At 32.2% G+C, this 23,141-nt stretch overlaps 2 protein-coding genes and 1 pseudogene across 2 annotated transcripts; 1 reads left to right on the forward strand and 2 right to left on the reverse strand.

Moving 5' to 3' along the window:
- Positions 1–1,908: 1,908 nt before the first annotated feature.
- On the reverse strand, positions 1,909–9,705 carry LOC145028717 (uncharacterized). The gene is made up of 7 exons (XM_078977478.1): positions 7,002–9,705; positions 6,328–6,858; positions 5,916–5,930; positions 5,248–5,850; positions 3,744–4,403; positions 2,457–2,987; positions 1,909–2,218 (listed from the first exon to the last, which is right to left on the reverse strand). The coding sequence occupies exons 1-7, from the start codon at positions 9,690–9,692 to the stop codon at positions 1,910–1,912; spliced, it is 5,340 nt and encodes a 1,779-aa protein (XP_078833604.1). The 5' UTR covers positions 9,693–9,705; the 3' UTR covers position 1,909.
- Positions 9,706–12,796: 3,091 nt separating this feature from the next.
- On the reverse strand, positions 12,797–20,177 carry LOC145028733 (MLO-like protein 9). Its single transcript, XM_078977488.1, has 16 exons — positions 19,932–20,177; positions 19,107–19,213; positions 18,962–19,019; positions 18,652–18,875; positions 17,469–17,585; positions 17,220–17,280; positions 17,033–17,121; positions 16,619–16,693; positions 15,633–15,721; positions 15,426–15,475; positions 15,089–15,129; positions 14,582–14,755; positions 13,939–13,974; positions 13,786–13,853; positions 13,633–13,693; positions 12,797–13,227 (listed from the first exon to the last, which is right to left on the reverse strand). Exons 1-16 carry the CDS (start codon positions 19,951–19,953, stop codon positions 12,994–12,996), a joined length of 1,506 nt encoding a protein of 501 aa, XP_078833614.1. The 5' UTR covers positions 19,954–20,177; the 3' UTR covers positions 12,797–12,993.
- A 279-nt stretch (positions 20,178–20,456) lies between these two features.
- Positions 20,457–21,835, forward strand: LOC145028718 (homoserine kinase pseudogene; annotated as a pseudogene).
- The last annotated feature ends 1,306 nt before the right edge of the window (positions 21,836–23,141 follow it).

Genomic DNA, 23,141 nt, shown 5'->3' on the forward strand with positions numbered 1-23,141 from the left:
ATCTTTGCAATCAATGCCCGAGTCTTGTTCACACGACCTCTCTTACGAATTACAATGGGTTTTCAAAATCAAATTCAAGTATTTTACACTTTTTCCTTACAAAAACCTCGAGCTTATAAGGAACTTATCTTCGTCATTTTTGTTATCTAGCATAACAAAGAGTATCCAAATTAAGTGATTTTTCAGTAGGGGTGTAGTTCTGCTGTTGCAGCATTTTATCATACAGTTAGAGTGCATTGTCACCAATTCCCCTTTCATCTTGGGTTTTATATTTGCCAGCTTTATGGCCTGAAGAAGGATGACTTTATGATGGCATGAGCACAGTGGAGAATATCTGATGGCAGTGGCGAATCTAGAAGTACAAACCACATGGTTCCTTGTATAAATAAAATGAAAAAGAGTAAAACATATTAGTGGTGGTGGGTCGAGTTGTATGGACGACTGAAGGTGAGATTGATCGATCAGGCTAGTGAGAACGTGATGCGAGGCGTCCATCGTTTTGAGATGTCGATCAATGATCACGTTCTCCGAGCGACGTTTTGTTAGGCTTTGTTTTTGTTTAATTTAAATTGGATTGGTTTATTTCCTAAATTTAAAGTGAATTGATGCATTAGCTTATTCCATAAAATATTGGCCGATAATTTTTTTTTTGTCAAACCTAACAGCAGAAACTTGAGATTTGAGAAAATATGTTCAAGTGTTTCTAGCACAAAAGTTTTGTGAGATTTTAGCAATTGCGATGATGGTGACAATATTCATAACTCTTAAATGAATAATAGACAAAGTAATAAAAAAATATTACCATTGTACTTTATTATATAACTTCTAAAAGAATTTTGCTGTTGCAGAAAAATAAAAAATAAAATAGTATACACGTAAATCTTCTAGATTTTTTTTGCAACTACAAAGGGTGTCTTAGAAAAATGAATCAAAACTAAAATAGTTATAAATGTTAATGAAGATATATATATATATATATATATATATATATATATATATATATATATATATATATATATATATATATATATATATATATATATATATATATATAATGACATTAATTCTTTAGGCTTCTAAAACTCACAGAGAAAAAAGCAACCATGCAACCATGGTTTAGAAAATCGACTGAGGCGTAACCCTCAAGGCGCCATTAATATTAATGCATAAGAAACTAGAACTAAAACGGAGGGAAAGAATGTTGGAACCAGCCCTCTGTGAACAAACCCACTACAAAAAGAAGATATATTATAATAACAAAGTAAAGCAGCACTTTGCTGCGTGATCTACAGGAAGGAGAACATAAAAATAAAAGAGGCAAGAAGATGAGCCAACTTTCACATCTTATTTTCTGCTGGATATAATAGAAATTACACACGCTAAAAATGACACCTAATCCTAGCTTATAAAAGAGAACTAGCCAAGAAAAAAGGAGAAAATAACAAATAATCCTCAGCTCTTGCAAACTACAGACAACATGGCTTTGTCCTGATCAATCAAAGAAAACATAATGACCAAACTACCCTTCTTATTTACACCAACAAAGAATTGAGTACTAACTAGAACTAAAAGATGAACATAAGTAACGTCTTTTTCAAAGTCAGATATCAAATGGTTGAAATTATCATAACTTATCCTCTTGATTATGATTTAGTTCACAGAGATCTCAATTGTAATTCAATGCAAGAGTCGACCTCACCATGATCTGAAAAACATGAATAGAAGGCGCCATTAATGCAAAAGAAAAAAGGTTTTAGGCATCAAGGACTATGTGAAAATAGAATCTACCTTTGATAATAACTTGCCATTAGTAACATTTTTTATAATGCTGCATAAAACACGTAATAGATATAAAGGTGAAAATACAGAGAAAATAGTCGGGGCTTTTGATGAAAATATATAACAAAAATCATACAGGACATCTTTTCAAATGCACTTTAAGAATACCTACTTGTTGTTTCATCTTTATAAAGGAGTTGATGTCTTCCTCCACATAAAACCAGCCAAAACCTGTTTCGATTCCTTTTAGATCTGGAGCAGCAGAATTTCCCGTGGTGAAAGTCGTTATTTTTGGGCATTTCTGGATCGTCAAAGTATCCAATAATGGGAATGAAAAATCCTCCTTCCCTAAGAAAAACCCCTTGAGACATCGAAGTTTAGAAAGTTTTAAGGACTTGAGACGAGGGAACACAATGTCATTCGTTTTGCCATCAGATTCCTCCTCTTCTTCTACAACAGTATCTATCTGTGTCCTTAACGATTACCTCCTCCATCTTGTGGCATTTAGATATGCTTAGCTCCTGAAGTTGCTTTAGGCTACCAGTCATGGAACTACTAAAAACATATTCTAACCTACCACATCTCTCAATACAGACTCTTGTTAGATTTGGAAACTCAAATAATGTCCATCGATTACGTGCATAAAGTTCTAAGGACTTTGGACGACGAGGTAACACAATCTCATTCATTTTTCCATCAGATTCCTCCTCCTCTTCTTCTACAACGAAATTTCCGTCCTGAACAAATACCACCTCCATGTTATCACAATTAATTATTTGTAGCTCCTTGAGTTGCTTTAGGCTACCAACCATGGCACTACTAAAAACATGTTCTAAACTATAACATATCTCAATAGAGACTCTTGTTAGGTTTGGAAACTCAAATACTGTACTCGGATTGCTTTTCCATATATGATTAAGACAATGTAGCCCCACCAACTTCACTTGTGTTAAGTTTGGAAGATTGACAAGAGTTATTTGTGATTCATCAAAACCACTGCTTGTCCCTTCCAAAACTTCAAATACCTCCTCTACCAAATTACATTCCTTTACCTGAATCTTTTCCAACTTTTGCAATCGTACCAACTCATTGGCTGGAATAATCTTTTCAATAGATCTATCAAATTCCATATGTAATTCAATCAGATTATGAAAAGACCAAATGTTGATCTCTTCTGAAGTAGCAGCAGAGAAGGAGAAGCTTGTACTCTGCAAGGCCAGAAGAGAGGGAATATAATAAGGCAAATGTTGAACAAAAACATTTGGAAAAGTAATAATTAATAATTAAGAGATTAATTAATGTTGGTAACTAAAACAGGTTTAACTTGGGTAACTGCTTTAGTTAGATATGGACAAATGGATTATATAATATTAATTGTAATGTGTTTAAAAATGCTTTGGCATCATGATTTTCTTATTAATCATATAATATATGCATGTGAAATATATATATATATATATATATATATATATATATATATATATATATATATATATAGATCCGGTAACAATTTTTTTTTGGTAGGAGGTAAGAAGTTTTTTTTCTATATATTTTTTTTACGAACAAAATAAATGAATCACTAGATGATTCATTTGTAAGATGATTCACAAGAAAAAATTCTCAAAAAAACATATTTATGATTCATTTTTAAGTAAATTAAGAATGAATTCACTTTTATGACAATTTTAGTGAATAACAACAAAATCATTGTATAAATGAATCATCGACATGTTTTTTTTGAGAATTTTTTCTTGTGAATCATCTTACAAATGAATCATCTAATGATTCATTTTGTTTGTTCGCGAAAAAAATATGTAGAAAAAAAACTTCTTACCTTCCTACCAAAAATTTCCTTCTTATTTGATCTTGACTCTCTCTCTCTCTCTCTCTCTCTCTCTCTATATATATATATATATATATATATATATATATATATATATATATATATACACACACAATTATACCTCCTTATGATGCTGCCCAGTAGTAGTGGTTGTCACATGAGAGTTAAACCAATGTCCACGAAGATGTTTGCCTAAGCTTGTTTGCACATACTTGAGCTGTGGAGCTGTGGACCCACCAGCTGTGAACACTTTCATCTGTGGGCAGTCCTTTATCACAAGATCATCCAATGAAGGCCACTGGAACTCATGATTTGTCCCTAAAAAGAAACCCACCACCTCTGGTAGTTTAAATAGTACAATGGATTTTAGACGAGGAAAGACCACAACCTTAGAAGAAGATGCCTTTGTTGTTTGCTCTCCATCATTTTCTTCCTTCACCACAATCACTTTCAATGCCTTGCATTTCTCAATATTTAACTCTTCAAGTTGTACAAGGCTTTCAAGTGTGGAAAATGTGAATATATGTTCCAAAAGATCACAACCATCGATTTTCAATATCTTTAGGTTGCCCAGTTTCATCCTAATAAAACTTTTGTTGATCCCTTGAGTTTCAAACATCTCCTTCATCCCATGGCAATACTCTATTTTTAGCATTTCAAGATTTTGCATTTGTCCTGCTGCATACCATGGAATCACACTTGACAGTGCATGACAATCATATATAGTTATCTCTCTAGAGTATTGGCATAAGCTCCAAGAAACACCATTCCCTTGAGAAAACTACAGTAAATAACAAAAAGTTAATGTAAAATTATGTTAGATTATTAACAAATCTTAGTTTTTTGTTACCCACACATACACTGCTTTATGAAAGTATTTTAACTCAACATTTGGTTCTTTGTAAGGAATTGTCTCAATGCTCAACATCACGAAACTGGTTCAAAAACAATGTAGCCCAGGAAGGTGAAACACAAAATTAATGATGTTAAGAAATCATATGTTTAGAACAGGAGGTTGAAACAAAAAGAGAATTTTAATATGGGGTTAAAATTTTGGAATGCAAGATTAACCAGGTTAAGAGAGCGTGTGTTTAGAACAAGAAGCTTATATTTTCTACTTGAAATGAGAAACAACCTGGCCAATGATTTTGTAATACTTTGGTTAATGATGAGATGTTCTTGTATAAGACATATAATAGGAGAAGAATGTATATCATTAGTAGTTGAACATCATGCATAAATTAGAACAAAACTAATATTAGCCATAAATTAATTTGAAGAAATTTATTGACATTTTGTGTTACTTAATAGAAATCTGAGTTTAACATTGTTGAAAATCCATATACTGATATACACATACATGAATAACTCGAAATCCAAGTACAAGCTGTACAAATTTCATTCTCTTGTGTGTTCAAATGAATGATATTTTTTATGCCTTCTAATCTCATCGTTGGCTTTGTATAGCAGCCGATGACTCAATTACATGCCCTAACTTTTTCATTATCTTCTAGGCGGTTTGTTGAATTTTTCTAGTATATGCTTAGTACTAGAAGAATATTCCAAAGAAAAAAAGGATTTTTATAGGGAAATTAAATAGGTAGCTGAATATGTTGAAAACATACCTTATCTTGACCAAGAAAGTAGGTAGTTGTAGTGGTACTGCTGAAAGATTTTTCATTGTTCCCAGCCTTGGCACCACCACCACCACCACCACCACCAATACACTTGAGATTATGCAGGCCATATAAAATGAGAGAATCAAGAAGAGGGAAGAGAGTGGTGCTTGTTGTGTGGGTAGATGTAGATGTTAGTTTTTTTTCTTCTTCATCATCGTCTCTGTTTGAAACCACTTCTTCCATACCATAACACTTGTGTATCTTGACTTTCTTTAGGTTGGAAAGAAGTTTTGCCATGAGAGGTGAAAACAAGTACTTAATGCTTTTGCAATCTTCAATTTGTATGGTTTTGAGGTTATGGAATGGAGATTCTGACAGTTTTCTATGAAGAATTAATAGCTCGTTCCTATTAAACTTCCATACGCGACTGACCCTCTCCAAAGAGCTTATATTCAAATTCTCAAGGTAGGGAAATATTCGCTGTTGATTATCCTGACTTGTTGGAGTACTCTTGATCTCAAATATCACCTCCACTCCTTGATATTTCTCCAACTCAAGCTTACGGAGGTGATGAAATGAATGTAAGAGACAGGTTGGGAAGAGAGTATTCTGCACAGGTATCATAACAAGAAATTTAACTAGTAACTTTAATAGTTAAGATAAAGTGGAAATACCTCCACAATTTGTAACTGAACATCCATTCACAATTCTTTTTCTTAAACATTTAGATTTGAGAAGGATCATTTTTATTTTAAGTATTATTGTAAGGAATATTTGGAAACGACGGATATAGTCAACAACTTAACAACATTCCAATTTGTCCTTAAAATGGTGAACATTTTGTTATTTGATTGTGACAAAATTATGACATGGAAGGGTCAAAAATATCACAGAAAGAGAGTCAAAGCACTTTTTAAAGGTTGTTTGAATAATAAATAATGAAAAGCTGCAACTGGTTCCTACCCATCAAAGAAAATTTTGGTATCTATTGAAGAAAATGTGAAATCTTTAATTTCAGAGAAGAGATGGAGTTGGTAATTTATTTTGTAGTTAGTTAAATAGAAACTAAAATTCATTAAACCATACCTCTCGTCCTTGGCTACTTTCCACCAATCCGTATTTTCTCTCAATTTCTCCCGAACCGTATATATTCATGTAGGTAAGTGCCCCAAGATCAAAATTGGTGGTGGTAGGTGAGAACACATTTCTAAATCTCTTACAACTATAAATACTTATGCTTTCAAGAGCTTGAAACCCACGGATAGGGAGACAGGAGTGATTTGCACCTTTTATCCTGCACACCTCCCTTAGCTGCCCTAATCCAACTATTTCAATTCGTCTCAAGCTGCTGCTGCCTCCTTCTCCAGTCTCACCAACACAATCCATGTCGATGTTGAATAACACTTCAATGGATCCACAATCCCTGACTTGAAGTTCTTCAAGATGACACAGCAATGGGCTGGGATTGCAAGGAAATATATTCACAAGATTTTCACAGTCCATCACTTCAATCTTGCTCAACATAACTTCCTCACCACTCCTAAAGTCACAAGGCCATATCTCCTTCAGATTCTCCATACCCCAAATGCACAGATGCTCCAGCTGAGGAATGAAAACCTGACAAAAAAATGAAGTTATATATAACTTTTTGTATATAGTTCACCAGTTATTACACATAAAAAACAGTGTGAAAGCAACATTTTTTTGAAACTTTTGATCGAAAAGATTGTTTGAACTGTATTAACATAAAACATATTTACCTCTTCCTTTAACAAGCAAGATGTTGCCGGCTTATTCTTGGAAAAAATGCTTGTGATATTTGGAATGCCTCCAATTCTCAACTTCACGATTTGTGGTAGCGCAATTATGTTGACATTCTGACATAAACCCAATAGCTCTGGTAGCTCACTCAATGATAGAACCTTCAACTTGGGGAATGTAATTGTCTCTTCTCCTCTATCTTCGGTATGTATGAGTTCTTTCATAACAAGGCAATCACAAACCTCAAGATACTCAAGATTTGAAAGAACTTTTGCAACACTGAGTGTGAACAGGTATTTCAACTCTGCACATTCTGAAACAATAAGGATTCTTAAATTGTGGAATGAAGAGGACTGAGGACGAAGTAAGGACTTCACCCCAACATCTTCAAGATCATTCATATCTTCCACACTTAGACAAAGCACCTCCGTTTTCTCAAACAACCTGTTAATTCTAGATCCCGATACTTCACCTTTCTTGATTACCAACGTCAACGTGTTTTTGAATGAGAGCTTTCTCTTTATGAAATCATCTTCTCCTTTTAAACAACCTCCCACTGAGATCTTGAATTGTTCAAGATTCTCAAATGATAGATTCTTCCACTGAGAATTGTTTTCACAGAAGTCAAATTCCAATGCAGAAATGTTTTTCCACCGTTCTATCACTTCATTGCAGTTATCACCTGTAAAGCTAATGGTCCCTCGATAATGATCAAAACGGCACGCATAAAGCTCTTCAATCTTGACCAGTTTTTTGAAGATAGAATTATCTATACAAAGACTATCACAACCTGTCACATCCAATATCCTTAGCTTCTTCAAATTTCTGATTGTGGAAGGTAGCGATTTAATGCCAGATTTAGCAAAGCTAAGCACCTCCAGATTCAACAGGTTTCCAATAGAATAAAAATCAAATGCCAATGAGCATTCATGGACACAAAGCATTCGAAGGTTGGTGCAGCATTCAAGTGATGAGGAAAGCATAGGATACATCATATGATCAAATGATATAACCTGAAGATTTACCATTTTTTCGTAAAAGTTTCGAGGAAACCTCAGCAACTTATCTCCATGCATAAGCTTCAGAATTGAGAGGTTTGGAAAGTTGAGGTCACTATGAAACTCAATCATACCCTTGCATGTTAAGGAGATTCTTTTGCAAGAGGCGCTCATGTCATTTTCAGTTTCAGGCCATCCTGGCTTACTGCTACCATGGTTGATAATCGAAGCATGCTTGATTGAATTAGAAAACATATCCAAAACAAAAGAACGCACCAGATCGTGCATCTTGACGCATCCAACAACATCACATTCAATCAATAAATTTGTATGAATGAGCCGCTCAATGCAGGCGTTCAGCTGGTATCTTGCTTCTCTTATAGTATCCAGTCCCTTGAATAACTTTAATCCCCAACCATACCTCAGTAGGTTCTCGCTAGGAATATTGAAATCCTCCGGAAACAAACCACAGAGCAAAAAAGTAGCTCCAGTCACCTCGTCTTGAAGATTGTCATAACTGGTTTTAAAGACAGCTGGCGCAACTGTGTTAATGTCATGGTGCTGTAAACGAGAAAGTGCATTCTTCCATGTATCCTTGCTTTTACTTCTAAGAGTGCAGGCCATGGTTTTAATGGCAATGGGTAGACCACAACACTTCTTTACAATTTCTTCTCCGATCTTATGGAGCTCAGGATCGACATCATCAGAAGGTTCCCAAAGTTGGCAGAATAAGCTTTGTGCTTCAGCTTCCTCTAGGACACTCACCTTGATAACTGAATCAGCTTTAACTCCCATCTCAGTGCAAACGGCTTTGTCCCGTGATGTAATCAAAACCTTGAAGTCGACACCTTGATTTGGCAAACGACTTAAACCAATATCCTCCATATCAACGGACTGCCATACATCATCCAGGATTACCAGGAACTTCTTCTTTCCTCCATCTGAATTGTTTGTGAACCATTTACACAGCTGCTCAGTTCTTGCTGGCTTAGTGGTTTCGGTTAGATTTATACCAAGGTACTCTGCAACAGCTTGCTGAATAGCAATGGGGTCCGTCTTTTCCCCTATAACCGCCTCAACATAATGATTAAACATTTTCTTTGCTATCACAACCTCTTTCAGCTTCCTCATCATTGTAGTCTTTCCGACTCCACCCATACCACATAAGGCTACCATGTGGGAACTGTGATTGGGTCCAAGTGATTCTAGTGCTTCCGTAAAAGTCTTCTCTCTTGAGCGGAAGTCATTTCGATCACTTGATGGTGTAGATGTGCATGCAATGGTGGAATCAATTCTCCCTACTGGAATTTGTAGTTCAGTACCTTGGATAGCAGGGCATCGTCCCAAAACACTTTCGATCTCCTTAAATATCTTGAAGGATTTCCTTCCGAGCTTGTGCCTACTCTTGAGATCAAGACAACCAAGGACTTCACTTGGAAAGTCTTCCACCTTTTCGTTCATCTTTTCTACTTCTATCAACCAAGGGTCGACTTGGGCAGGAACCTCAAGACGTCTTTCTCTGTTTTGCTTCTTCTGGGATTCCACGCCGACTCTTGCAGCATCCAGATCCTTCAATTTGGCGTGCATATCCTTCACATACTTTTTGTAGGAAATTAGGTAATCCAGTTGTTTTTTAACCGGAACCATGAGAACTTGAACAACTCCTCTCACTATTTCAATAGCAACCTCCATTGCTGGCAATTCTCACTTGTGGTAGCACCTGCATACATTGTATAGTAGCCAACAAGGTTAACAAAGGGAATTCGATGGAAATCTATAATCGAGCAATTACATACATCCTAAATTCATTTCACTGAGTATATGGTTGTATTAACTCTGGCCCATAGACGAATAATGTTAGTTTAACCTGTAGAAAGTGTTATCTCATAATCTAGACCTAAAGCTTTGATAATGTTATACAAAATGATGGTAATAGAAATCAACAAAATGGCATCCAATATGGTCAACTTTTTACGGATTATTTATTCTGTTTAAAAAAGAAAAATCCAAAGCCATATGAAGTTTGAATGATTAAAAGAAGATGAATCTTTAAATGTGTACTTGTTTATTTATAAATGTAAAGATAAACAAAATATGAAAGTATGAAGTTGTGATAAGCTAAGTCCACAATGACAAACAAAGTTTTGCATAGTCATTATTTGCATTTAACATCTCTCTCATCATCTAGGTTGAAATGAAAAAAGACCCATGTTAATGACAATTACCATGTCTGAATCTACCAACAATTAATGTTATCCAGATACAACATTTTCATAGTTGTAGTTGGACATATTTTGCAAAGTATTGTCTAACAAAATAAAAAGTAAAAAAATTTAAAACACAATGCTATAATGGGATAGATTTTGCAGAGTACAATGCATTAATACAAAAAAATTAAATTAAATTACAATGCATTAATATGGGAAATGAAAATTGAAAATACAATTTTATAATAGAGAAAAATAAAAGTAAGATTTTATATTGGAATAGAAACAGAATTGAAATATATGGAAGTTGAGGCTAATTGCAAAGAATTACAACCAGATATAGTTGATATTAGCTTAGTGTTTTTTAAACTAAAAAATCAGATTAAAATTAAAACAAAGTTTATTCTGTGTTCATACCAAATTTATGGATTGCTTGTAAAGTAATACACAATATTAATAAACAAAAACAATACCTGGCTTTTAGTTTTAGTCTTGCAATGTTCCTCTGGCAAACAAAAGGATTCAAAGTCTAAAAGAGGGTAAAGAAGAAAAGGTATTGACTACTGACAGGGTTTTATAATCAAAAGTTTGGGAGGTCGTGTGGGTTTGGTGGAATGCTCACGCCTTTCAAGTAAATTTTTTATATCAACTTTTGTTTTTATTTCTCATATACTACATATTAACAAGTTAAGAGATCGAGATCTAACATGTGCTCACCACTTGGTTTCCTAACCACCCATTTGCTTATATATTTTCTTATGCTTTCCGAAATCATGCAGGTACAGTCCACAAGATTCATTTGTTGCAGTTATGGTCCCTGTGTCAAACCTATTTTACAAAATTTTGCATAAAGGTCCTTAAACTAAGTAAGCTTAAAATAACTAGACGTCGTAGTTAAGAAACTAATCATGTTTTGAGTGGTGCTTAATATTCTGTTTCTACTTATTAGCTGCATTTTTGTTATTATTGCTACCCCATAACTTTGAGGGTGTTTGGGATTACTTTTGAACATCAAAAGTCCTTCTTGTAGAGACACTTTTTGTAAAATGGCTTTTTGCAAAAAAAGGTCTTTAAAATGTGTTTGGATTGGCAAAAGAACTTTTTATTTAACTTTTATAGGTAAAACAACAAAAAGTCACAAAAACTCATATTTTTGTGACTTTTAGAAACTTCTTATTTTCATCTTACCAAAGGTCATTTTCAAAAGATATTTTGAACTATCCAAACAACTTTTGGCTTTTTTTTTTTTTTTTTTTTTTTTTTAACTTTTGGAAAAGTTAAAATCCAGAAGTTATTTTAAAAACAACCCCAAACACCCTGCTGACAACTCATACATTTCCTCAAATAATGTGTTTCACCACTATATCAATTCCACTCTTCTTTTTACTATACAAGTGACCTCCCAACACTACATTGTTTTCGATTTCCATCTTTGAAATCAATGCGCGAGTCTCCCTTACAATGTGTTTTCAACATCAAATTGAAGGATTTTACACAGGGCAAAATACCCTTTTTCCTTGCAAAAACATCGAGTGCATGAAGGAACTTATCTTGGCCAATTTTGTTATCTAGCAGCATACAAATAAGAGATTTTTCAGTAGGGATGCAGTTCTGCTGTTGAAGCATTTTATCATACAGTTAGAGTGCATTGTCACCAATTCTCCTTTCGTCTTGGCTTTTATATTTGCCAGCTTTAGGCTGACTTAATGATGGCATAAGCACAGTGGAGAATTTCTGATGTGTAAGAACTCGTTTTAGCTGATCTTGATATGGTATTGCTACCATCAATCGGTGAAAGAGAACATTTGAGAACGCCTTTTTGTAGTAAGCTATGTTTGGAATAGAATTGCAAATTTGGGAAATCCGATTATGGAGATCAGTTATTGCACCGGTGACGTGTTTCTTTTTCAAACAATTACTGAAATCAGAGCAGCTTGCGTAAGGTTTTGTTGTTATGTATCGTTTTCCTCAGGTTCTTCATTGTTGTTGAGGACAAGGTTGTCTGTGCGCCAATCGGCAGAAGTGAAGCGGACGTAAACGGTGGTGGACTCGTCGCGGATGGTGGGGCAATTGTGTAATACTTGATTTAAGAAAAAATTTCAGAAATGGTTCCTGTTGTTTACAAAAACTCGCAGGTTCAGTCCAATTTTTTAAACAACAAGCAATTTTTCGTCATTTTAAGAAAAAATTGCAGAAATGACCGGACAAAAATGCAATTTTTCTTTATGTGTGTTTTAGGTCCTTCAACTTAACTTCCATCTACTTTTGCCCGTTAGTACCATACATATATGGGGGTATTTTCATCATTTTAGGTTGGAAACGATAGGGGCCAACTTTGCATCTTACTCTCTCCTTTTGTATAAGACCCAATTATCTCTTTTGTCTTTGTCCTCTAGCCCAAGGTACTGAACTCAGAAAAAAAAAAATTAATAGACAAAGGTGATGTGGCGATTTGTGTCTTGGGATATAAATTACATATTTGACCATCAACACCAAGGATTGTCACCTAAAACAATAGAAACTAAATAACTCCATAAATATCCACGAGCAAAATAGAAGGCTAGACAGATTTTATATTACAAAACGACGAATTCAAACGATATACACTTTTATTATACAATATAAGAGTCACTACAATATTAATTTTACTTAATAACATGTAACTATACTACATAAGCGAAATACAAGACTTGAAACAACCTGTGTATATAACTCCTTCATAATTCAAAATCCACATTTTGTGTGTTTGTAAAACAAATAAATTACCAACATTTTTGTAACAATTATTAGGTTTTATCATCGGGTATGTCAACACTTGCAACAATGTTGGCAGATTGTCTTGGAGTTGTTGACTTTCCTATGTCACTTGGTTTGACTTTGACTTGAGCATCTATTGGTGGTTCGCTTGTACTCTTTGATTTCCCGTGTCCTTTGTCCTTCTTTTTAATATGCTCATGCCAATTCATTAGATGTTTCGATGTGTGATCATCGAAAATAGACCTCTTCATTGTTGAACCCATCTGAATTTGTCATAATAAACATATTTTGTTTAGATGCTTAAATCAAAGAAATAACAATGTACTTCCATTTTTTTTCTTCCTATTACAAAATTTTGTATTTTGAAAAATCTACCTTATTATATGAATGTCATCCAATTCCTATTGCGATAACTTGGGAGATTTTTGAAAGTACAAAGTCTTGATGAATTTTTTTTTAGTAGAATGTTATGATTGAATAGATTTTTCTAAGTAAAATGTCTTGATAAGAAAAAAAAAACAAAGGAACAATGTTGCAACACAAAGAAATGAAAGTTGGACGTTATAATAAATAATTAAAAAATGAAAGTATGATGCTATTTTTATCATATGGAATAATAAGTCTACGATTAAACCTCAAACTTGTATCATATGGAATACAACAAGTACCTGAGTTACAAGGGCATAGAGTGGAAGTATGCTGTAACTGCATAAGCCTTGCACGAGAACTCTGTCAAAATAAACATGAAATATCAACACAGTTTTATAATAATTAATAATCTAATTTGAAGAAACAAATTAAGAAATGGGTTTCAAACTTACCCTATAACGACTCTACCATATTGAAGAAAAGGATTTTCGTAAAAGCAACTATCAAGGCCAAATTCATACTGCAACAGATAAAAAGGACATCTCAAGTAGTATTAAAAAAATGAAACTTAATGAACAAATGTTGGAATGATTAATAATAATTACCCATATCCAAAAGAAATGTGTTAGCTCAAATGAATTCTGCAAATAAATAGAAAAAACAAATAAATCACTTAGTTGCATTTATTAATCATGGTTTTATTTAAAAATAATAACAATAAATTATGCAAGACTGAGCAATATAGAACTTTCATATTGGTTTTTTTTGCAACAAAACTAAGGAAACAATCTCACTTTAGCATACTTTTGTCTTTTTCATTTAAGCAAAAGGCTAAATGCAATAAATAGCAACGTATTTCCATTTATTTGTTTATTATAGCATCCGACTTTCAATTCTTTCTATTGCAACATTTTTTACTAAGGCACTGTACGCTGATAAATCTACTCGATTATATCATCGTACTTGTATTTGGGTATAATTTCGGTAGATTTTTCAAAGTATAATACTGTAATACGAAGAAATGAAAGTAACATGTCATATTCTTTGTTTATATACTGTAGCATCTTACTTTCATTTCTTTCTATTACAACATGGTACTTAGTTAAATCTTTTTTCTTATTAAGGCGATATAGTCTTAAAAATCTACCCGATTATAGGAGCGGAAATTGGTGTAGATTTTTGAAAGTATAATGTTGTAAAATAAAATGAAAGTAGGTTGTTATTAAAAGGAGATGAAAGATTATGTACCTGAAAGAGGGTGAGTTGAATAAGGTATAGAATAAGTCTAGGTTGACTAAACCAAAAGTGTCTGTCAGAGAGTTCCACAACGGGTATCCCTTGTGTCACCGATTGTCGTTCTTGAATTTCAACCGCCATTTGTGTTACAATTGCTTGAAGCTTTGTTCCAACCGCTAACAGAATCTTTAACAATTTTTTTTGTTAAAAGACTAAAATACCCTTAATTATATACATATTGAAAAAAAGGGGGAAATTTTAAGAAAATTTTCAATTTTGATAATTGAATTCCATTCCATGTCGTCAGATATTCCAATTCCTTTGAGGCGTTGACGTAGACGAATGTTATGGGCCAAAACTAATGTTGCTACTACTTTATTATAGTTGAGCATTACCCAACATATTAAAGGTCTTGTTTAACTTCAAAAATTCAAATAAAATTATTGCATTTATTTTGGGTAGAATTAATTTATGACAAATAAGAATATGAATGAAAGAATATAGGAGATGGATGCTTACAATTACAGGAAACAAAGAGAGATAAGTCATAGCACGAGCTCCTGCAAATGTTTCCAATAGAGTGAGTATAGAAAATTAATTAGTGAATAACTTTTTTAATCAGTGTATTTGGTGTGAACGTTTTAATTATTGTACTTAAAAAAAATGTATAAAAAAGCATTGTAGTTAACAAGTATAAATGAAAATAAATACAAGTTAAAAGTATCATGGTAATGCAACTATGACATTTTTTTTATATTTTTGGAAATATAGTACATGGCTAATACATCAAACCAAATACATTGATTAAAAATTTATTTATCCTTTAAATATATATAAAAAAAAGTGGAAATCTCACCATCAACATTTGCAAAAAGGAAAAGCACTGCAGTAGCCCATAATATCGGGCTGGAAGCATCATAAAAAATGGTCAGATAGATAATAAATAAAAATAAGAATGTTACAGTATTTTAATTATTGCATATTATTTTCGTTATATAATTATCATTATATCTTTCAAAATGCAATAATAGCAAATACTTAGATATTACAGATAAATAATTACCTGATTCCTACAATTACTTTAAAGTCGTCTTCTAACGACCTCTTTATATATTTTTGAAAGTTGAAGTGACTCCCAGGAGACAAATGAACCTATATCAAAATTGGAACAAAAAAAATAATCAGTAAACATGTTTGTAATTATTGCATTACATCTTAATACATTTATAAAAAAAAAAAGTACGTAAAGAAACCCTAACTAAATATTATATTTGTAAAGCTTAAAACATTATAATCAATGTATTTGTTATTAGGTTAAAGAACCATTTTAGTTGCAAATGTCAAATTAAACCTACACTAATGAAATCTTAGGACCATTTTTGTAATCAAATCTGAGTTAGAGGTATATTTACTGTATGCACCCTGAATTATATAGTGAATTCAAAACTGGTCCTCCAACTAAAGTGAGATGTTCTTCAGAAATCTGGAGGGTGGTTAGTTTTCTTTTCTCTATAAAACCATGATCGCCAAGTAACATCTCACGTTAGTTTGAGGACTGTTTCTGTCATCATGACATAGATCAGGGCATAAAACGTAAATATACCTCTAGTTTAGATATATTACCAAAATAGTCCTAAAGCCACATTAGTGTAGGTTTATTCTAACAGCAGAAAATTGAGAAAATATGTTCAAGTTTTTCAAGCGCACAACTTTTGTGGGATTTTAGCAATTGCGATGATGGTGACAATATTCATAACTCTTAAATGAATAATACACAAAGTAATAAAAAAATATTATCATTATACTTTATTATATAACTTCTATAAGAATTTTGCAGTTGCAGAAAAATAAAAAATAAAATAGCATTCACGTAAATCTTTGACAAAAATATTTTAAACTTACACAAATACTATTTTCTTTTACATTTTTTTTTTGCAAGTATAAAGGGTGTCTTAGAAAAATAAATCAAAACTAAAATAGTTATAAATGTTAACCACGATATATATAAAAAAAAAAATGACATTAATTGCTTAGGTTTGTAAAACTCACAGAGAAAAAAGCATGGCGCATGGCCAAGTAATCTGATCTACGAACTGATGTAAAAAATTGCCGAAAGAAGCAAACCTGAAATTAAAATAATAATAATAATAATAATAATAATAATAAATAATTATAAAAAAAAATGAGAGAGAGAGAGAGAGAGAGAGAGAGAGAGAGAGAGATTTAATGAGTAATTGAATTTTCTAATCATCATAATATTTTCTAAAATACAGAAAAAGGAACACTAAAGTATGCAATTGTGAGTGCTCATAACTATCATACCCATAGTTTTCTTACAAATTAACCATTGAAATTGTCAAAAATCACTCACTAAAATACTTTGTGTATGTTATTTTTTTATATATAAATTTAAAAAACGATTAGTGATTATAAAACTAGTTCACTTTATTATAACTCCCTTACAAGGTAAAACATTGCCGGAGTACTCGTAAAAGAACCAGTGTGATGTTTCACAAAAGATAATTCCTTGGTAAGCTTATACTTTGATGGATCTGCACATGAGCATATAGGGTCAAATTAGTCATTTAACATTGTTATTCAAAAATCAACTAAATTCATAGCAAATACATGATGATAATATTAATAGTACCTGCGTCATGGGGTACAAGTTCCTCCAAAATCTCCTTTTCCCATAACTTCCACTTACGTGTCTGCATTATTTAAAAAAAAAAATTAACTTTTATTTAAGTGAGCAACATTTTTTAAAAATAACTAAATGAGTTTTTTAAGGTTGAATGTGCATTTTAAGGCTTTTGCAAATACGTCAATGGTGTCTAATGTAACATTTTAATAAAAAAAATAATATTATAATATGTAAGAATAAAATTAAGATTCTAACCTTTGCTCTTCCAAAAATCATTGTGAAGGCACTATAAATTACATGAAACACGGCCAAGAAGAATATAAAGATATGCAATTGATGCAATCCAGCAACTGATATAATCTCCTCATATCCCTAGTCACAATAATGCAATTGGATTAAAATTTTGTATATGAATCATTATAACTGTTAGAATATGAAAAAGTTAAAATAATAACTGTTACTTGTCTTTAGCTTCCAAAAAACATCATTTCAGTTGTACATATTTTTTTATTCTAAAAAAACACATTTAAAAACATGGAGATTATAGCTTTGATAAATTCAAGACATATTTAAATAAAAGTAATATAGATTTTGTTTACAACGTCAACATATAAGAATTATAAATTTATGAGATACTTAAAGAAAGGTGATTTGATAGAGATTCATAAATATATGATATAGAAATTGAAAGCGACTTAACAAATAATGGTTGTGTTTAGCTAGAGTCCAAATAAAAAAAATACATCTATGAACTACAAAAATAAAAAATAAAAATTAATATGTACATCCTACCTAATAAATGAAAGTTTTTTGCTACGTATCATTACCTAATTCAATATGCCACATATCATTTTTTAATTTTTTCAATTTCATTTAAAGCCAGTTGACAAAATGTGATTTTTTTTGGCTTTTTATTAAATTATAAAAAAATCTAATCTAAAAATATAATAAAGAAAATAAGGAAACTTAAATGTCTCCATAAATTTTCACATGATTTGTCAATTAATGTATTAAATTCAAATCAACTTTCCTAATTGAAAAACATAATTTTCGGTCAATCCCTTTTGAATTCATGATAATTTGCAGAAACATTGCAAAAATTGGTTAATTCAAAGTTAATATTGATATTTTTTTCCAAATTCGGTTTTATAAATTATTAAACATGTAATGCTTAACAAAATATACTAACTTTAAAAAAAAAAAAAAACCTATGTATTACACGGGTCTCATACCTAGTATAATTGTATATAGATTCTTAAAGTTTTTGTAAAAATAATAAAAATAAAAACGGTTCCATGTAAATTAATACGTATGTACAAGTATACGTAAATAATCATAAAATTATACATTATGAAATACTTAAATAAATGAATTTTTGGGAAAGCGGATGGAGAAATAATTTAAATGAGGGCCAATTGGTAATTAACCAAAGTGTTACCTCTTTGCATTCTACGGGAGCACCTCCTCCCAACCTTCTTTGTTCATACCACAATAATCTCCTCTTAGCTTCCTCATCATAACCACCTTCTCCATCTTCTTTAGCATAATCTTCTTTCTTGCATGGCAAGAAATCCTTCGTAAGCTTCTTTGAAATACAAATCGATGCAATATAGTTCTGGCAAAACACCAGAAGCAACGAAATAAACCCAAGTACCATAAGCTCTGCATGCAAATCGCAAATACGTCATCAAATTAAACTATATACCTTTAATTTTAGAATAAAAAACAATATTAAAAGAAAAAGGTACCATTTTTAATCTTGTCAAGTGCTTCCAACAACCCTGCTTTTTTTCGTTTTTTAAAAAGCTAAAAAACAGAAAATCGTAGATGAGAAAGGCGCAACAAAATCAAATCGTGTTTATGTGATTTCATGATGAGAATTAGGATAATTACATGATGTACGCTATGAAGAACATGCTCCAACCCAATTGAAACTATGACAATGATTGCACAAACAACGGCAATGGACCACGTTGCCGTTTGATCGAACCCTCGTTCACCTGCCATTTTTTATGCGTTATTTCTGATCGACGTTATTGCTTCAAGATCATCTCCTTCTAATCTGTTCTTGATTGTTTCTTGGTGTTTTCTAGTATGAATTGCAGACGATTTAATTGCAATTGATGATTGAAAGAATTCCCATTGATTCGATTTTGTTTAGAAAGGAAAAAAAATCAGATTGGAAATGGAAACGTGAGATAGGATTTTTTTTGTTATGATTGAAGAAGAACGGATTAACGAGAGTGTTAATAGGGAATTTAGTTATGAGGTTTCAAACCATGGCCACACGATTTATACTTACAAAAACATAATCCAGCATAAAACTTCGTAACGTTATATCATCTTAAAAATCATCATTCCAATTTCTAACCATTTCTTTTGGAAGACATTTGGCAAAAATTTAGACACCAATAAAAGTCTAAACACGTGTGGATTCGTTGGGAAGATTAATTAGGTCCAATTTCAAGCTCGTTTTCATCCTGATTCAAGCCCGAAATGAAATTCATTACTAAAGAGAAAGCAATGTTTCCAAAAATATAAATAAAAAAATCGGATTTTTAAAGCACAATTTTAGGGCATTCGGGAAATAAACTTCCGACCTCCAACTCTGTGGTGGTTTTGGTTGCCTTCAACAACCAAACAAGGGGCTTTTCACCAAATAAAACTAAAAAAGTGCACGAAATTATGAAGTTATTTAGTGATGAAGACGATTCATACCTTTCATCACTTGTGCGAACATTATTTCGGAGTAGATATTTGCTAATATATTAAGGTATTTCGCGCTCGACCCTTGAAATCTCCAATCTCCATTGGCTTGGATAGTAGAGATTCGAACGGACTTCAATCTTAAAGAAGACCTGTAAATCTGCAGGTATCTTGCATGCGTCCATGGCTATGTATGTATTATGTAAAGCATATGCATATGCTTCTCTTTGATGTCGTGAAAATGCAGGTGGTTTTTCTCCTTCAGGTTTTTCTCCTTCACTTTTGAGTCGGCAAGTTTTGTATTTGTGCATTTTGGGTTATTTTGAGTGATTTCATTTGCATAAAAAAAATAATAAAAAGAAGTAAAAAACACAAAACTAATTTTACATTTGATCATTATATCCGTTGAGAAATTAAATATTTTTTTACTATTTCTTCCTACAAATCCTCCAACCCAATTGAATAGTGACATGTGTATCATTTAATGTTTATTTAATGATATTTTATTAAATTAATATGACACATGTCATTATTTAAATGGGTAGAAGAATTTGTAGAAATAAAAGTAGGAGGATAACTAATTTCTCTAATCGGTTACTCCAATTACGATCAGATCATCTATTTAGGTTAAGTTTTCAGTTTGTATACATTTAGTCATTAATAGTTTTTTTTTTTCTTTTTTTTGCAATTATTGTTGTTTTTTTATGGGAAATGACACATTGGCCCAACCATGTATTTTGACATTGTGGGATCAGTCATATAACTTATTTTTCTGTTTTATAAGGGAATAAACTCTAAAGTGACTTGTATTTTTAGTCCATCTAACCTATATTAGCCAATTTCATAAGCCACTTGAGCATTTTTCCATTTAAAAGTCAAAATCACATTTTGACTATTTGTTCATTTCTCAAAATTCATTTAAAAGTCAAAATCGTAGACTATGTCACCCTCCAAATCGGCCCCCCAAGTTCTAGCGAGGTCTCAATCACCAAAATCATTGGAACCGATAACTCTGCTAATAAACTCAACAAAAACCTTATATGTGATTGTATTGGTATTGTTGCCATATCCTCATGAAGATGCTCTAACATCTGATCCGTTGGCCTCTCTCTATCTCTAGAAAAGGATTTACCCCTCAGTTCCAACGTTGCTAGCGTCGTCATTGCGGTAACCGTTGTTAATGAGTTTTTTGTGGAAAGTTACCTACATTGTATTTCGTCCTCGTAGGGTTGGAACCGAAAGTTAAAGTATCTGGATACCACACCTATAACGTGCCGGCAATCACGGTTGGTTCATTCTCGTTTGGAACTACAATCCTTTACTGTTGATTATGTTGCAGTTAGGTCGACAAAAACCTCTACTTTGTCTTGGTGAATCCATAATTTGAAGCGCCAACGAAGAAGACGAGGGCGTGGTTACCGAAAGAGATAACAATGTTGCACCATGAATGGACCAGTAGTCAAGTGGGTGCGTTGGTGGCAACAATTTTGTAGGGAGATCTGAAAGGGGTTTGGAAAGGCGTTGTTTTTTAATAAGATAGTAGAGCCGAGGAGGGTGCCATTGATTTTGGGAATGGATGTTGTAGAGAAGGTTGCATTTAAGACAGGGGCTTATGGGTGTACGATCAGTGGAGCAGGGCCAACTACGGTTTCGGTTATAGATGATGAGGGAAAAAGGAGGGAGATTAGGGAGAATATGGTGGAAGCTTTCATGGTGGAAGGGAATTTGAAAGCTTTGGCTATGGCTCGTTTTTTTAAGTAATACAAGGGAAACAGGAAAGCTACTATTGAATGTTGAAAGGTTTTTTTTTTTTTTTTTTTTTTTTTTTTTTTTTAATTTCTTAGATGATTGTAGGTCAATAGGATAAGTTTGCCCACGAAATGGTCAATGTATGATTTTGAATTTTAAACGGAAAAATGTCTAAGTGGCGTTGGAAATTGTCTAATATATGCTAAAGGTACTAAAAAGACAGACCACTCCATGGTTTATTACCTTACAAAGCACGAAAATAAAATAATTTATAGGACTGATTTAACAGACTACTTTGGTTCAAGATAAATCAAGAAAAATTAGGTAATCTATTAATAATGTAATGTGTATTTGAAGAAAATAACCAAAAATATGTTTTTGGTAAAAAAAAATCACCAAGTCCGGAAGGTGCATTCTAGACAGAGAAAATAAACATTTTTTCTAGCAGAGAAGTACATTTCAAACTGGCATTCCAGAAGTCCACACCAATATTTCGGATTCCGGATTGAAATTACGAAGTTGGGGAAAAAAGAACTCCAGAATACAAGTTTTAAATCAAATGAACAATTCTGGAATTTCAAGAAGCAAAAAAACAGTTTTTACTTAAATCAAACAAAAAGTTATTCAAACTTAGTAATGTGAACTATATATATATATATATATATATATATATATATATATATATATAGAAAGAGAGAGAGAGAGAGAGAGAGAGAGTTAGGTTCAAGTATTCTAACTAATTATTGTACATATATCGTATGCTATGAGAATGATAAAGAACATATGTTGTTTGATAATATAAATACGTTCAATCTTACATAACTATTGTCATTAACATACATTCTCACTAATTAAATCGTTTATAAGGTTATTATACACTTATTATTATTATTATTATTATTATTATTATTATTATTATTATTATTATTATTATTATTATTATTATTATTATTTCTGTCAGAATGTTTTATTGGGTCGTATTATGTCAGAATGAAAATGAGTGAAAAACGATGTGTGAGAACAAAAAAAATTAACGAGAATGCATGAAAATGACGATATTCTTGTAAGGTTGAATGTATTCGCATTGCTAAACAACTTATTCTCTTAGTAATTCTCATAGCATACGATAGATGTACAATAATTAGTTTGAATAGAATAATCTAAGCCTATATATATATATATATATATATATATATATATATATATATATATATATATATATATATATATTAGGCCATGAAATCAAACATTTGATTGAAAAACGGTGACATTAAACACTTCGAAATGAGCATTTCATTTATAAATAAAGATATTTATTTTGAAAAAAAAAGAACTACAAAATTTGAAGATCCCAAATGTTAATGACTGGGGGGTTAGATGATGAAGAAGTCTCGGAACCTAGTCGCCTCGTACGAAGCTTGGTTTGCTTCCTTAACTTCTTTGCAATCTTCTCTATCTCCGAGTCAATTGGAA

This window comes from Lactuca saligna, chromosome 2 (genome assembly GCF_052625555.1).
Source record: "Lactuca saligna cultivar CGN05327 chromosome 2, ASM5262555v1, whole genome shotgun sequence".
Classification (NCBI taxonomy): Eukaryota; Viridiplantae; Streptophyta; class Magnoliopsida; order Asterales; family Asteraceae; genus Lactuca; species Lactuca saligna.